The sequence below is a fragment of the Pteropus medius genome, unplaced genomic scaffold, assembly GCF_902729225.1.
Source record: "Pteropus medius unplaced genomic scaffold, Ma_sr-lr_union100, whole genome shotgun sequence".
Classification (NCBI taxonomy): Eukaryota; Metazoa; Chordata; class Mammalia; order Chiroptera; family Pteropodidae; genus Pteropus; species Pteropus medius.
This window is the reverse complement of record NW_024347791.1, coordinates 8,449,662-8,465,282: the sequence shown is the minus strand read 5'-3', so window position 1 is coordinate 8,465,282 and position 15,621 is coordinate 8,449,662. Positions and strand designations below refer to the sequence as shown.

Genomic DNA, 15,621 nt, shown 5'->3' with positions numbered 1-15,621 from the left:
CCCACATATACATATTCAGCTACTTCCAGAGTAACAGTGAAAGGAGACCTTTTTCTCCTTTTGTAAATGTTTGTGTCCCTGAGAACTAGGGAAACAGCATATAATTAAGGTATAGAAGATGGGATATACTTTGGAAAGTGTATCCCAAAAAGTTTGTACTTTTGATAAAATCAAAAGCAGTTTCTTTAGTCATCTCTTTTCTAGAGCTGCTGAGTTAATTATAGTCAAGAGATGATTAAAGCGCGCGCACACACACACGCACACATAGAACAGAGTAGGAATATAATTTTTCAAACCATCAATCTTTTATTTAACAAAAACAAATGGGACATTTCTAGAGCTTACAGTATATTTAATATAAAAATAAGGAATTCTACCAAATATGTACTAAAAATACAAAGTTTATGGATCTAAGGTATCCAGAAAATTTATTTTACATTTCAGTCACCCAAAACAACAGCTTGTGGTCTCCTCCAATTGCACATAGTGGGAGAGTTCTATGCCAGGAAAGGCCAGATCCAACCGGAACAGAACCAATGAGGACGGGCTACAAAACAGGTGAAGAATTAAAGAAGCTCAATAAATCATCCAAGTTAATAAACAAAAACAACCCTTCGAAAATAAGAAATGTTTTGAAACACTGTCTATTTATAGGAGAAACCTCATAGGTGAAATAAGCATTATTTGTTTGCAGCTGGCTGAAATGAAGTATATAAGTAATCTATGAAAAACTGGTACAGCCCAGGCTCAAATATTTTTGCAGTCTAAACCAAGCAAGCAAGCAAAATTATTATATTTAAATGGAGGAAGTATAACAGAAGAAATAAAATGCTTCTTATATGAATATTGATAAAAAGTCTATTACCTCTAGTGATTTAAACAACTGGCTATGACCAAAAAAGTAGAAAACATAAAATTAAAAATATATATGCCATAAAACATCTCCACATTACCTGAGGGTGTCCTAAATGATGGATTTGAAACTGGCTTGCCATTTTGCCAGGATAACCAGTGGTTGCAAACAAGTTTTCATTAATTGTGGACCACCTAAGAAAAAACAAAGGATAAACATAAGCATAGTATCTTATTGATAACTACAAGCTTTTCTGAAACAGGTTATTTGTTTTTGTACAAAAATAATAATTTTATAACCCTAAATTTGATAATATGGCTTGACAATTAGACTGGGAATTCCAGGGAAGTCAATTTCATTTTCTCATTCTGTAAATATTAAGTGTTTACTGTGTGCCTCTTTGTTAAGTTCCAAAGTTACACAAGGTTAACAATTCCCTTCTTATTACCAAAAGGCTGACAGTGTGGTAGGAGATACAAGAAGGCATCAGGCAGATACAAAGTATTTCACAGTATAATACATTAAAAAACACTTTTAATGTTCTTATTGACATTTGTTATAAGTTAACGATAAACTCATGTGTTTAAACTCCTTGGGATGATACAAACACCCAGAATATATAGATAGCTGAATATTTACGTTTCAGGGCAACCTAGATATTGGAATATAATGAGTCAATGAATCAGTGAGTGTTAATGGAGCTCCAGCGACATGCTCAACATTATAGTAAGTGCAGTAGTGTGCTTGCTTCGGCAGCACGGATCCTAAAACTGGAAAATATAGTAGAGGAGATATAAGAAAAAGAAAGGATTCCTTGACAAAAAAAAAAAAGTATGGCAGACATTATTATTTGCTTGTCCAACAGCTATTCAACCTCTTTCCTTTGCTAACTGAACCCCAACTACATTCTGGCACAGTGTGTCAGCCCCCAAGGTATGAGACACAATTGGTTCAAGGCAAGGATAGCAATCCCCAATGAAAAGGGAGTGCTCTTTCCTCTCCTCTTTGGACAATGTGATATGAAGCTATGATGCCTGGAACTCTGGTAGTCAGTCGTCTTATGACTATGAAGCAACAAGTTCAAAGTCTCGCCATTGAGCAGGCAGAGGGAAAGGTTTGAACTCCTGATAACACTAATGAGCTACTAAACCAATCCTGAGATTGCTTCCTCCAGATTTCTTGTTTAGTACCATAGTTCATTGATTTTAAAATGTATACTTACATCTCTGAAATCAGTATACATTTTATAATTCATGGCATTCTTACATTTAGTTGAATACATTTTTTTCTTAGGAGTATATAAAATAATGGTGTCTCCAAGTTCTACAATTTTATTGGGGATATTTTAGATTGGTATAATATAGCATATAATAAATGTTGTACCGGTTTTAGTATCTGTTAGTAAGTTTTCCTAGTACTCGAAACTGAAAGCATCCTAAACGTTATACAATGGAATGTTGTGCAAAAATAAGATGAAGAACAAGGTAGACGTGTATGTTAATTTAAGCAAAAAAGAGCAAATTACATATATATAATATCAAGCAAGTTCTCATTTAAAGCACAAAAATGAAATGTATTTGTGTAAAACATGGGTCCTACATTTTATATCTTTATCAGAACGAAAAATTAAAAAGCATATGCTCCAAATTGTTAGGGTGGTACTGGAGTGGCAACATGTTTTGTTTTAAAAAAATTTTTAAAAAGAATATTGAAAAACCAAATCACTCCCCTGTCTAAACCAAAAGACAAAAACAAAAACTTAATTAAGAAAGGAAAACAGCCATTTATAAAGAATCATAAAAAAAAAATAAGACCTCAAACACACAATATACTGCACACACACACACACACACACACACACACACACACACACACACAAACAATCAGGGCAAAGGAGAGGATTGAGAAAGTATTCTAGATGGTGACACAGCATGAACAAAATAACCAAACTCAAAAAATCAAATTATAGCTCCAACAAAAACAGTACATTACTTGAATAAGCAGGCTCGATCCATGTGGACAGGTCTCTTTTCTTGAGGGTAACTAAAAGATAATATTTTGGATTTTATGAATTATGTGCTGGTCTCAAGTAGAGGAACTTAAATTAAGGTTTAAAACCTATTTTCTTTTTAAAAGAAACAATGCCCAACATATTTAAACTGTGACAAAATTCCAAATAAGCATGGGATTAAAATAGATGAAATGTGATAAAGACAGAAACATGATTTAGAGCTATTACAGAACACCATCATTCAAGAGGGTCAGTGTTTTTCTTCTTTTTTTTTTTAACATTGCTCAGATCAAAGATTTCCTCCTCTGCATTTTTCTTTCAGGATTACTATCAAAATAAATCTGCAAAGCACAGATGCCCACCTCTGTTCTGTAAAAACCCACGGCTCTGGCCCTTCTATAGGAGACACTTGTTTTTGCTCTATAGTGAGGGCGACGAATACAAAAATGGCTCAGTGGGTCACGGAGCAATAGTGACTGATTATTTTAGTAAGCAATAGATAAACATATTAAGGAAGTACCTGGACCGAGTAATATCCCAAATTAACCAATCATTCCCTGCAACAGCTCCAACTTTGAAGGTGTTTTTTAAGCACCAGTGTGCTGACATTAATGGCATCTGTTCTGATTCAAGAGATAAAATAGCCTGTTGGGCCAAAAGATCATAAAATCGTATTGTTCCATTCTTCTCTGCAACCATCAGCTGTAAGACAGAAAAATAAAGAAAATTCAACTACCTAATTCACTAGCCGATCTGAGAATTAGGCGAGATTCAATTTATACAGGATTGAGCTTTGAACATGAGTGAACTGCGTGGCCACTTATAGGAGGATTTTTTCCAATAAATATACAATTGACCCTCCATATCCCCAGGTTTTGCATCCATGGATTCAAACAACGGACCAGCAGTAAGACCTCAACAAGTTTAAACACTTTTCATCTCAGTCTCCTCTTCTGAACCCAGGTCTGAACCCAGGTCTTGAACCCAGGTCTGTCTAACTACGATGCTAGATTGTGAAGACTGAAGAGTGAGTGGTCTGGTGTGTAATTATGGTTAAGTAATTTGCTCAGCTCTAGCAAAAACCAAATTACATAACCAAGGGTGAGGAAGGACTGGAAGTGGGAGGAGACCAAGGAAAACTTATCAGGACCTACTAAAAATACTGGAGATTTTCAACCTGACTCAAAATCTTGAGGAGATCGGGTATAATTTATGGACTATGGAAGGGCCAAGTCTATCAGGGCCCAGGTTCTAAACGAAGAGGGGCAATAAAGCACGGTGGGTTAAAGTGTACAACCTGGGTAGCCACACTGCCTGGGTAAGTCCTAGCTCTGCCCTCAGGAGCTATCTAATCTTGAGCAAATAACCTCTCAGTGCCTCAGGTCCTCATTAGTAAAAACAAGGCTAATAACATTACCTACTTCATAGGACTCCTGGGAGACAGTATGAGTTAACACATGTAAAGCACTTAGAACTGTATTAGTACAAAATAAGCACTCAGACAACATTAGCTATTATAGGTTGAAGTCAGACTGAAAGCTCAGCTCTAGCAAAAAAATCTGCTTCTTATTTACTATTTCTAAAACTGTCCTCAATTGTGACAATAGATTTTGGGGGCGGGGGGAGGTGTTAAAAGCAGAGTAAAAGACTTAAGTTTAGGAACTGCTGGATCTAAAAATGTTATAGGAGAATTTTTCCTTTAGGACTTCTCAGAACCATAAACAGTAATATGCACTGAATTTTCATGGAGGAAATATCTTAAGTAGCACAGAACCAGACTGAGATCAGATCTGTGACTGTGTGATCTTGGGCAAATTACTTAACCATCTGGTGCTTCAGTTTTCTTATCTATGAAATGGGTAATGCTACCAAGCTCAGAGTGTTCTGTGAGGACTACATGTGAGAACACATGTCAAGTACTGTGCACAGTTCCTGGCATGGAGAAAGCATTCAACAACTGTGGACGACTACACCTCATTTCCTTTAGGCTCTCTAACCTTTTTCCTTAGGGCCAGAGTCTGAAGGTCCTCAGACCCATCTCTCTGATCCCAAGACATGTTAAACTCTTGGTTCTGTTATTATTGCTTCTTGAAATCCTAGCTTCATTGGATTTAAGAGTTTAGTTTCTGGAGAACTTTTGATTTTTGTATCTTTTACTATTAAATGCTAGAATTTGCTTTGTGCTTTATATATTAAATGACACTTGTGTAGTTTATATCTCATATGATTTTCATAAAAATTCTATGAGATAGGTAATCTTTTCTGGCTGCCTCATTTTTAGAACCAAGCATAACAGAGCAAAAATTCTGGGCTGATCTGACAGAGTAGACCACTGAGAACCACTAGATTGTGTTAGTAGTAACAATAACATCAATAATGACAAACAGCTAAAGGTGGCTGACTGATTATTATTCTCTTTTAAAGATTTTATCAATGTTTACTCATTTCTGGTTCATGAGCTTCCACTTTACGAGATGAGAAAAGTAAAAGCAGTGTTTGAGAGCTTTTGTAACTTGCCAGAGATCACACACTTAGTAAGTAGTGAACTGGGATGTGACTCTAGGCATTTAACTCAAGAGTCCATACTCTTAATCACTTTTGTGTCATCTTTCTGTATTTTAGGTTTTTAAGTTTAGTATTGACATGTTGAAACTCGTATTTTAAGATCAGTCTAACTAAAGCAGGCAAGAACAATCAAAGAGTGGACAGCCAAAAGATTTTAGAAAGCTAAGGCTTACCAAGAGCTACTTGTGAGAACAGAAAAGTGAAGAATGCCCCTTAATGATAGAGAGAAATGTATTCCAGTAACAGTGAAGGAAAAGTTAAGGGACCTAAAAAAGTTTGTGTTATAGGGAAGGAAGATATCAAAGCTAAGTTTAGGATTCTGGGTTTACGTGACTTAGAGCAGGGACTTACAAACAAAAAAAAGAGATGGGATGGGGTGGGATTTTAATGATATCTACAAGAAAAACAGAAATTAAAGCATATGGGAGAAATGGATCTGAAATAACTACAAATTAAGAATTAGATAAGTTTTGGGATAGAGGTTGTAATAAATATTCTCATTCCTCATCTAGGTCACAGTTTTTAAAAGTAGCATAATGTATTTATACAGGGCAATATGAATATTTTGGTAGAATCCCTGATTATGCTTCAAGTAGATTCACTGCTATAGGGGAGAAATCTAGCTATAAAACAAAATTTAGGACCGGGTTCAGAAATTATACTTATACATGGAAATAATCCCTATGTATGTAACATGAATAAATTAGAAAACTTCACTCATGCAAATATACAGAGTATAATTCTACTGATGAAAAATCCAATAGGCCTAAAACAAGTTGCCATGGAATCCCAGGGCTCAGAGAACTTACATAGTCTGGGGCACCTCAACTCAGGACTACTTCCTCTGTAGAGGCTGTGAGCATATCTGATTAATCCTTCATTATGTTATTCTTCTACTTACCAGATTTTTTTTGATTCTAATACTTAAGGTCTATGTTGCTATATGTGCATGTTTTTCTCTTTTATAAGCCAGTGTGTAACATAAGGGCAAGGACTTAATTCATTATTTTACACTCCCTTACAATAAAGTGTACAGTGTGAGAACTACCCCTTCCAACAATTCACAAATACAAGGTAAAAGAAGAGTTGACAGAGGAGAAAGAAAAAGAGAAGATACATGGAAAGATGCTCAAGAGGACATAAATAATGCAGCTTTAAAGACAGAATGAGCAAGGTTTCAAGAAAGAAGTGAGCAAAAGTATAAAAAGCTGCCTTGAGATTAAGAATGGAAAAAAAGCCCATTGGACTTGTTAAAAACATCACCAATGACTTCTGAGACAGTAGTGGAGACCGAATGAGATTATAGAGTTAGACCAAGGATTGGGGAAAGATGAAGTGAAAGGTTCAAACATTTAGAAATAGGTGTGAAGAAAATAGATTAAAATTAAAAAGGGGAGACAGAAGAATGTACTGGTTAAGAGCAAGAAGTATGCGGCAGGCTGCTTGGGTTTAAATGCCAATTTTTTCAGTTACCTAGCAGCTGTGTGATCTTGGGCACGTTATTTAGCTTCTCTAAGCTTTCTTTGATTTCCTTAGCTATAGAATGAGGATCATCATAGTACCTATCTCATAAGGCTGTCATGAGGATTAAATGAGCCAACATATGAAATGCTGACAATGGGCCAAGCGTATGCAAGTACTTTATGTTTGCTATGATGAATGAAGCTTTTCTTTTTGTGCAAGTGTGAGGGCAGAAGAGTCAGTGGAGAAGTATGAAGACATTAGAGGCCTATGAACACAGGATGCCTAAGGAACTGGCATCTGCTCTAAAGAATTTAAGGATTAACTTTAAGAAGATGAATGTGGTAACTTCTCAGATTCTAGGGAAAGATAAAATAAAATGAGTGATGCCCAAGAGAAGGTACCGGAGGATGAGAGAACTCTTGTCGAATGGTTTCCATCTTCTGAATGAAATTAGTTAAGGTCAAGTGGTATTTTTAGAATTTCAGAAAGCTCTACTTTGAATAGGAATTGAATATCACTGCAGCTAGGTAAAATCTGCCTTATGCCTCTGATGTTTTCTGTTTATACACTATGGCTCAGAAGCATGGATTTAACTTTTTTTTTCTCTTTTATAGCCTGGGCATCAGTTTTTAGATTGCAATTTACCAAGGCAGGGAAAGTGTACTCTGAATAACTGCCATTTATGGATGATGGTTGTTAAATAAAAATTATAGCTTTTAAGGTAGAGATTTCTAGATGAATCTAAATACATATGTGACAATTAGAGTCTCTGAGGTGAAAGTCATTGATTTCTTCTCCTCCATATTACATATGTATATGTTTTTTTTCAGTTTGATAAAAGAAAGCTAAATTATAAATAACAACCTTAAAAGTTTCCTCGGGATGCCAACACACACTCATTCCAGGGGAATGAAGAACAAAATGAGATGTCTGTAGTCCTTCCAAGTTCCAAATCCTATGAAAAGAAAAGGAGCATGATTTTAAATATTTGATATATCACTACTAAAAAAAGAAAATTTCCATGAATTTACTCAATGCTATTAACTAAAGATTAAATGGTAGACATCTGTACTTAAAGTATGTATTTTAAAGAAAATTAGAACATAATTATTTTAGACAGTGTGAAAGAGGTATGAAGAACTTAATTTTTACCATATGTAATCATGGAAAAACTGTCACGTACATTTTCTAATTAGTTTAACACAACAACACAATAACCAAATTCAATTATTCATATACTCCTTATTTTGTGGGCAGAATCTTAAACTTATCTGGTTGTATTCCTACATCAATAGTCATTTCAATTAGCAGTAATTTCTACTAGGGGAGCAAACCCTCCCCCATCCACACACACCAGTGCTTCCATTTTCAAAATAACATATAAAGAAGCTAGTATGAGCTGATGTGAATTTAGGGAGACAGTGATATTCCATAGTTGCTTATTCCTTCTGCATTTGGGTTTCCAAGCCAGGGGCTACCTTCTATTTTATATTTTTTGATCTGGCTCACCTCCCTGATTCTTTTTCTCAAAGGTGGACTTGATTGATATAGCTATCAGATTCAAGGTGGTCTGAAGTAAAAGATACTTGACTCCTTCTAATATCCCTCTCCTCAATACTTGCAAATCCATAGCAATAAGGATCAAGCTAATCACTGACATGACTTTCCATCTCAATTTCTTTACTATCCCAAATGGAGATCAAGACTCAGAAATCTTAGTAATTGAACTTTGTTGTGAGATGTGCTAACCACCACCCAAATTGCTAGTTTTCCAGTTCATTTTCCACACTCAGCCACTGTTGTATCTTACTGGTACAGAGGGTGGCACAGAGTAGGCATGGCAGGAGACAGAAATCTGGTGGGTGTTTGGCAAAGTGCGTACAGAATTCTGGTCCTTAAAAACTGAACCTATTCATTAGAATGCCTTGGACAATTTCTTCTGGGTTTTATAGTTCATACCTCATTATGGATCATAAAAAATTTCAACAAACTTAAACAATATATTTTTAAAGTCCAGGCAAAAATTTACTTCAAAGAAAGTAGATGTTTATTGAACAATGCTACTTATTCTGCATCAAACCACATTATTCCAAATGTTTTTTCTTCCTTGGAGAAATTATAGGGTCTCTAATATTGAAATATCATAGTAACACATAACTAACATAATGTTTTTCAAAATGATGACATATTTGATTAGATAATTTTGAAGCATACTCTTTTCTCTTGCCAAATCAATACTTTTCATCTGTATTTACAACACAAGGGAGAGAATTAGAATTTAATTGAAGAGGGGAATCACATTTACTAAGAATTTATGCAATTCTGTTTCACTCCCCATGATGAATAAGATTATTAATTATGGCAACTGAATATTTCTTTCCTCTCTATTGCCTTTTGCATAATAAAGTGCTGGGCTAACATATTTTTACCACAATTAAAATAGTAGGAATTTGTCTTGCTAATTCAGTGAGTCCCATGAGAGAACGGTTTGAAGGCTCTATTCTTTTGATCTTATTCTAATATGTATTTGGTTTTTGTTTGCTTTTATATAAATCGAATAAATAGATAACAGAATATTTTCATAATTTTTTTCTCTTTCAAATGAAGGAAACCAAAAAGGTAGAAAATATGGATAATCTATAAAAACAGGTCAATTAATGAAGTGTATTCCTATCCAATGAAACAAATTTTTTTCTAATTTTTAAACAGCATTTTATCTGAAGAGAACCTGACACTTTAAAAATAAACAACTTAAAAATAAGAAAGGTGATCCAGATTACTTTACAGGACTAGGATAAAATGATTTATGGTTTATAATTATATGCTTATTAAATAATTCTCAGTGGTTGCATAATCCAAGTACTAAGTATGCAAAATATAACAAATTAGGCTGAAATGAGTTATCATAACTAAATTAGCTACAGATGGTACACTTTAAGTTGTTAAGTCTTATTCCCCTTTTTGATAGATTCCATAATTAAGCTCTTCTCAAATCCTTTTGTGGAGCAGAACACATTTTTCTGTGTCTTTACTACATGGCTCGTCTAGTTAATATTAGTCTCATCAGATAAATCTCTTTTTTTTTTTTTTTGATACATTTTTTACAACACAGCATACATAATAAAAATATACAAATCTTAAGCATACAGATCAAAAAGAGCACAAAGAGAACAGTACCCAAATTAAGAGATTATTTCCAGAACTCCAAAAGTTGTCTTATGCTTCCTTCCAGCCATATTTCCTTGCTCTCTCATAAAAGGTATCCAGTATCCTGACTTCTAACACCAGAGCTTCTTTTGCGCGTTTGAAGATAATATAAATGGCATCACATGGTATGTATTTTCTTGGTCTAGCATCTTTTACTTATCATTATTTTGTGAGATTTACCAACATTGTTGCATGTTGTTGCACTCTCTGTTCATTCTCATTACTGTATGTAATATTCCATTAATTAAACTGCAATATACTTATCCATTCTACTGGTGGCAGACATTTAAGTTGTTTCCGTTATTACCAATGCCGCTATAAATCTTCTTGCACATGTGTTTTAGTGAATACAGAAACCCACATGCCCAGTGCCCCACTATACACACACACACACCTGCTAGGTACAAACCTAGGTGTGGAGCTGTTGGATCATAGCTTACAAATATGTTCAACTTTAGCAGGTATTGTCAAATAGTTCACCAAATAGGCTGTACCTCATTTTTCTTTCATATTTCTTTTAAATTACTAACTGAAAAAGCCTAAACTTTCTCTAACACATTTTCTGATATCATGTATTGATGGATAAATTTGCATCGGTTTTAAAATGTAGTGAACACAACATATACAGTAAAATCTCTCTTAACTGACCTCCTTCTGATGGACTCTTCCTTTTCCCTCTGTGGAACTGACAAGAAGAAGGCCACTTCTTAATATTCTTACATGTGCATTGTTGTAGGCTTACCAAGAGGGAATATGGGTTCTTTGCTAGCAAACCACTGTTTGTAAGTGACATAAACCCATGCTTATTAATATAAATAATTCATATTACATAAGCTGACAGAATATGAATGTGAAAGAGTGTCAATGAAATTAAGTTGATGCCAACTAACTTGTCTGTTAGGGAGTTCGATGTAGAAGAAAATTTCTGCTACCAAATGTTTTTGACAACAGAGTCAAAGAAGGAATGGATGACATTAAAGGACACATCTGTATCCATTTGGTCCTCTGTAACTGGTATAGCGAAATATATAAGGTTAGTTAAGGTAAGTTTCTAAATTAAAAAAAAAAGCCTCTTAAATCAGGTACATGTGACAGTTACAAAAGATTAAGCAATAAAAATCATAAAAATCTAGATATATTTGAATTAAGACTGCTTAGCAAGTGTTGTTTTCATTGTAGGCACTGTATCATGGATGTGGCTTATGCAAAAACAGAGGTCCAATGGTAATCAATGAACTCATAAATTAAGGGGGAAAAAAAGCCTTGGCCTAATGTCAAAAGATTGGCAAGTTGACAAATTCATATATATGTCGTATAGGAAAATAAAGTAGGTAGACATCCCTTTAAAATGATTTCCTGAGTTTACTGACTTTTGCTTATCTAAGAAACTATGAGTTTAGACCCTGTCAGATAAGGGAGTTTCTACTGTAATGGGAAAAAAAATTCATAAATATGGAAATTCACATATCACTATTTCCAAATTTGTTAATATATTCATTTATAATAAATAAAACCACCTAAAAGTTAACTGTAACTATATAAACAGACTTTTCAGAAAAGTGGTACATCACAGAAAGAAAAGGTTTCACAGCCTTGTTAATACATATAATCAAACATATGGAAAGTAACAGACCATTTATAAAAGTAGAAAAATATAATATTATCAAGTTAAACTACCTTGATCCAAAATCAGGAGCTACAGAATATATATGTATGCCTATTTAAATGTTTGCAATGAAAATTTCAAAGAAAAAGGTTTTAAGGTAAAGTTAGTCTGCTGCTATATTAAGAAGCCAATAATATAGAAGACTGAATCAAAGGGCACTGGAGTAAAAATTGCATCACTCTTCAAGTGTAGAAAAACGACAGTTTCGACCTAATTTGACTATAATTATAGCATCTCCAATCACTCCCAATTCTGTGGTCCTACGTAGAACTCTAACATTTAGCTGTAAAATGTATGGATGAAGAGCTATACAGATCTAAGATCATGAATTACATCTACTTTACTTTTTCTAGTTTTATTATTAAAATTATTTGGTAGATTATTGTTAAGTCATTTCAGGCTGAGTGCTTTCCAGCAGAACATCAAGTATTCCCACCATATATTACTTAAATGTAGCTGTCCCATTTAATAAGATCTCATTAAGTTGGTTGTTGGCAGATTGGGTATATCCTAGATATTCTCAAAGGTCTTTTAAATTGTCAGTTAGTAGAGGGAGATGCTCCCTCTGAGAATTCAAAAGGAAATTTCCTGGGTGATACTCTGTTCTTGTTATTCTCCATTTTTAATTGGCAGCTCATTGTCTATTAGGGAGTTCAATCTAGAAGAAAATTTCTGCCACCAAATGTTTTTGGCAACAGAGACAAAGAAGGAATGGATGACATTAAAGGACACATCTGTATCCATTTGGTCCTCTGCAACTGGTATAGCGAAAAATACAAACCACAATCTAAAAGACATGACTGGATCACATGAATCACTGTATTAATTAAATATGAAAGCAAGAACAAACATAATACTAAGATGTGATGAGAAGGGACTAAATGTTATAATGTTATTAGGTGTAGGAAAGGGACCTCCAACATTTTTAGACAAGAAACATATTTTTCACTGAATTTGTGATAGCAAAATGAAGATTTACCCCTTTCATTTCTAAATAATCACTAAGTTACTCATCATGCTATGGATATTCAAAAAAGAGATAGACATGGTGTATTTCCTTAGTAAGGGAACAATTAGGAAGAAAAGTGAAAAAATTACAAAATAATTCAGTGCTAAAATATCTGGTTTTAAGTACAAAATGAGTTCAGATTTGGGGAACCATATAATTGAAAGCACAAATCTAGGGTTTGATGGACAAATCTTGACAGTGGGGATGGTAGGTTAGAGTGGTGAATAAATAAACTCAGCTCGTGGCTCAGACTACAGAAAACTTTGGCAGCTAGGCAAAAAGCCTCAAGAGCGGAGGCAACAAAATGGCATAAGAGTATAAAATAAGAATTTTGTAAAGAGTACTTTCAACATGTATGTTTCAAATATATTCAGAAATAAGACTAGACTAATTCTGCTTTTTTGGTAAGAAACTACTAAGCAAGTAATCTTAATGTACTAGTAGTATTAATGATAAAAGAAATGCATTACTAGAAATTTTACTGACTTAAGATTAAAAAAATTCTAAGGGTGAAAATGAGAGATAATTACTTAAACTTACTATTTTACCCTTCAATAATTAAAAATAATGAGTCAAAAATAGGTCAATAATCAAAGGCTGTGTTGTGTTGGGAAAGGAGAAGTGGCCTGTTTCAAACATAACACTAATAAACAACTATACCATACAAAAAACCACCTACTACTGTACATCTTCAGAGACGTGGAGAGGTTAAAAAAACAAATTTAGCAGAAACTATCACAGTGGTGAGAAAACTACCTGAGGCCACCCCAGAGGAGAATTAACATCTTATTTAACTTACATAGATAATCAGATATATTTCTGAAGGATAGGAATTGTGAGAAATTTTGTTACATTTAAAAATAAACCTCAAAATTAAACTCTCAATCACACATACAAAAATACCATATGGTAGTTTTCGAGCAGATCATATGTAATGATTTTATCTTCAAGGACTTTTCCTAAATACAAATACCAGTTATACTACCTTGCAAATATTAGTATTTCATTATTTCCAAGAAAAATTTTGATATACTTTATAACTTAAAATTTGGCTGTATGCTGTAAATGTGGGCAAGTATTCTTATCAGTCACATCAGTAGACTTTCAAAATAAACCTGAAAAATGTTTATGGATATGACTTTCATTTATATAATTCACTTACTGCAACCACATGAGGGCCACATAAAGCAGGCTTAAGTTACTGCAATCACTGATATGGTAATACGCTTTATGAAGTACTGGTTTTGTATTTCATCTACAAGGGCACAAGAGAGAGAACAAAGAATTGAATGCTAGAGAGTACCGTTACCAGTATACGATCATATAAAATTTCAGAAAATTCTTTTATCACTTTATAACTTTCATTCTATTATAATCTTTCATTAACATATTATTTCATTGATTGAATTTTAAAAAGTCTACAAAAGTGATTAACAGGTTTTGGTATAATTTTTGGATAGTTCTTATAAATACAAAGTCCTTATGTTCCATTTGCTGGAGACAAACTATTACCAAATTTAACACAAACTGTCTACTTTATCCGCTTCTTAAAGAAAGCTCTTGTTAGAACTATGAAAGAATAGATCTTCTTTAAAATGTTATCAAAAATTAGAGAGAATTTTAGATGACAAGCAGAGAACTTTATTTTTAGAATTATTTAACCATGACATTATAATGAATAATATAAATTCTCCTGATTTCACTTTGTACCTAGAATTATTTAGACACAGTTTATTTGCTCCTAAATGGAGATTAACATCCCAAGGGATGCTTCCTTGGCCTACCTTTGAAGGCTCTTTCTCCCCTTCATTCTCTGTTTCCCACAAGGACTCTTTTTAAGTAGATCACATATTTTGTGATTCCAGTTGGGGTAAAGATAGGGGAGGAAAACTCCATCTTAACTAGGGATCTTGAAGACTCTCAAATATACATGAACAGAGGTAATTTGGAAAGAACTCAGCTAGCATGGGGTACAGAGAAGACGTGAAAAACATTCTTTTTCCTCTTATAAAATTTTTCAAAATATGACACTATTGGCTTATGAGTATCTTAAGTAATTTAGTATTCCCTTATCCAGTGATTTGTTTAAATCCCTAAAAAAACATTCTTACTCTATATTTTTTATATCCCACTACTCCCATTTCTTAAAAAAATGATGACAGCTAGAACATGACAAGTACTAATATCCCATGTTTTATAGTCAAAGTGAATGGCAGGCACATTACTTGCCTCTATTATTTTCGTCTTAAACTAAGAATTCCTTGGTTTCTTCTAGAAGCCAATTTTCCTTCACTATAAATTTTATCTATTATTTTAAAAGATATTTGTGGGGGAGGAGGAGGAGGAAAGGGATTTACTTGACATCCTTTGTAGTTACAGTGAGTACTGGGTCTTCTATTTCTTTTGTATCCCCCAAAGTACTAAATGTTGGCTATACTAAACATGTTTAATAAATACTTGTTGATCTGACTTGTTCTTACAGAACAGTACTGTTTTTAATATACAAGAACATCTGTTATTTGGCACTAACTGGGAATGAGATGTTCTGTGAGTTTTTAAAATAATAAGCTTAACCCATTAAACACTTATACACCATTTTTACCTTCTTTTGGAGGTTGGGGATAATAAATCTTTCCAAATGAATATGTACTATTTACCTCTCACATAGAATTTTAACCTTCTTTTGATGATGCTGGGTCATAATTATGAACACCAGTATTTATATTTTCCTGTGCGTATGCATACAGATACACACAGATATTTATGTTTATGTGTATAAGAATTTATGTTTATGCATATTTTTGCATACGGTGAATATAACGAATGACCATAAAGGATATGGTATA

General features: G+C 33.7%; 1 protein-coding gene across 1 annotated transcript in view; it reads right to left on the bottom strand.

The window, feature by feature from the left end:
* Positions 1–283: 283 nt before the first annotated feature.
* NUP37 (nucleoporin 37) overlaps positions 284–15,621 on the bottom strand; it is a 39,358-nt gene continuing 24,020 nt past the window's right edge. Inside the window, exons 6-10 of the mRNA XM_039877958.1 lie at positions 7,758–7,848; positions 3,385–3,566; positions 2,846–2,896; positions 954–1,047; positions 284–547 (exon numbers count right to left, since the gene is read on the bottom strand). Coding sequence (XP_039733892.1) covers positions 434–547; positions 954–1,047; positions 2,846–2,896; positions 3,385–3,566; positions 7,758–7,848 — 532 coding nt within the window. The 3' untranslated portion in view covers positions 284–433. The remainder of the gene's footprint in view (positions 548–953; positions 1,048–2,845; positions 2,897–3,384; positions 3,567–7,757; positions 7,849–15,621) is intronic.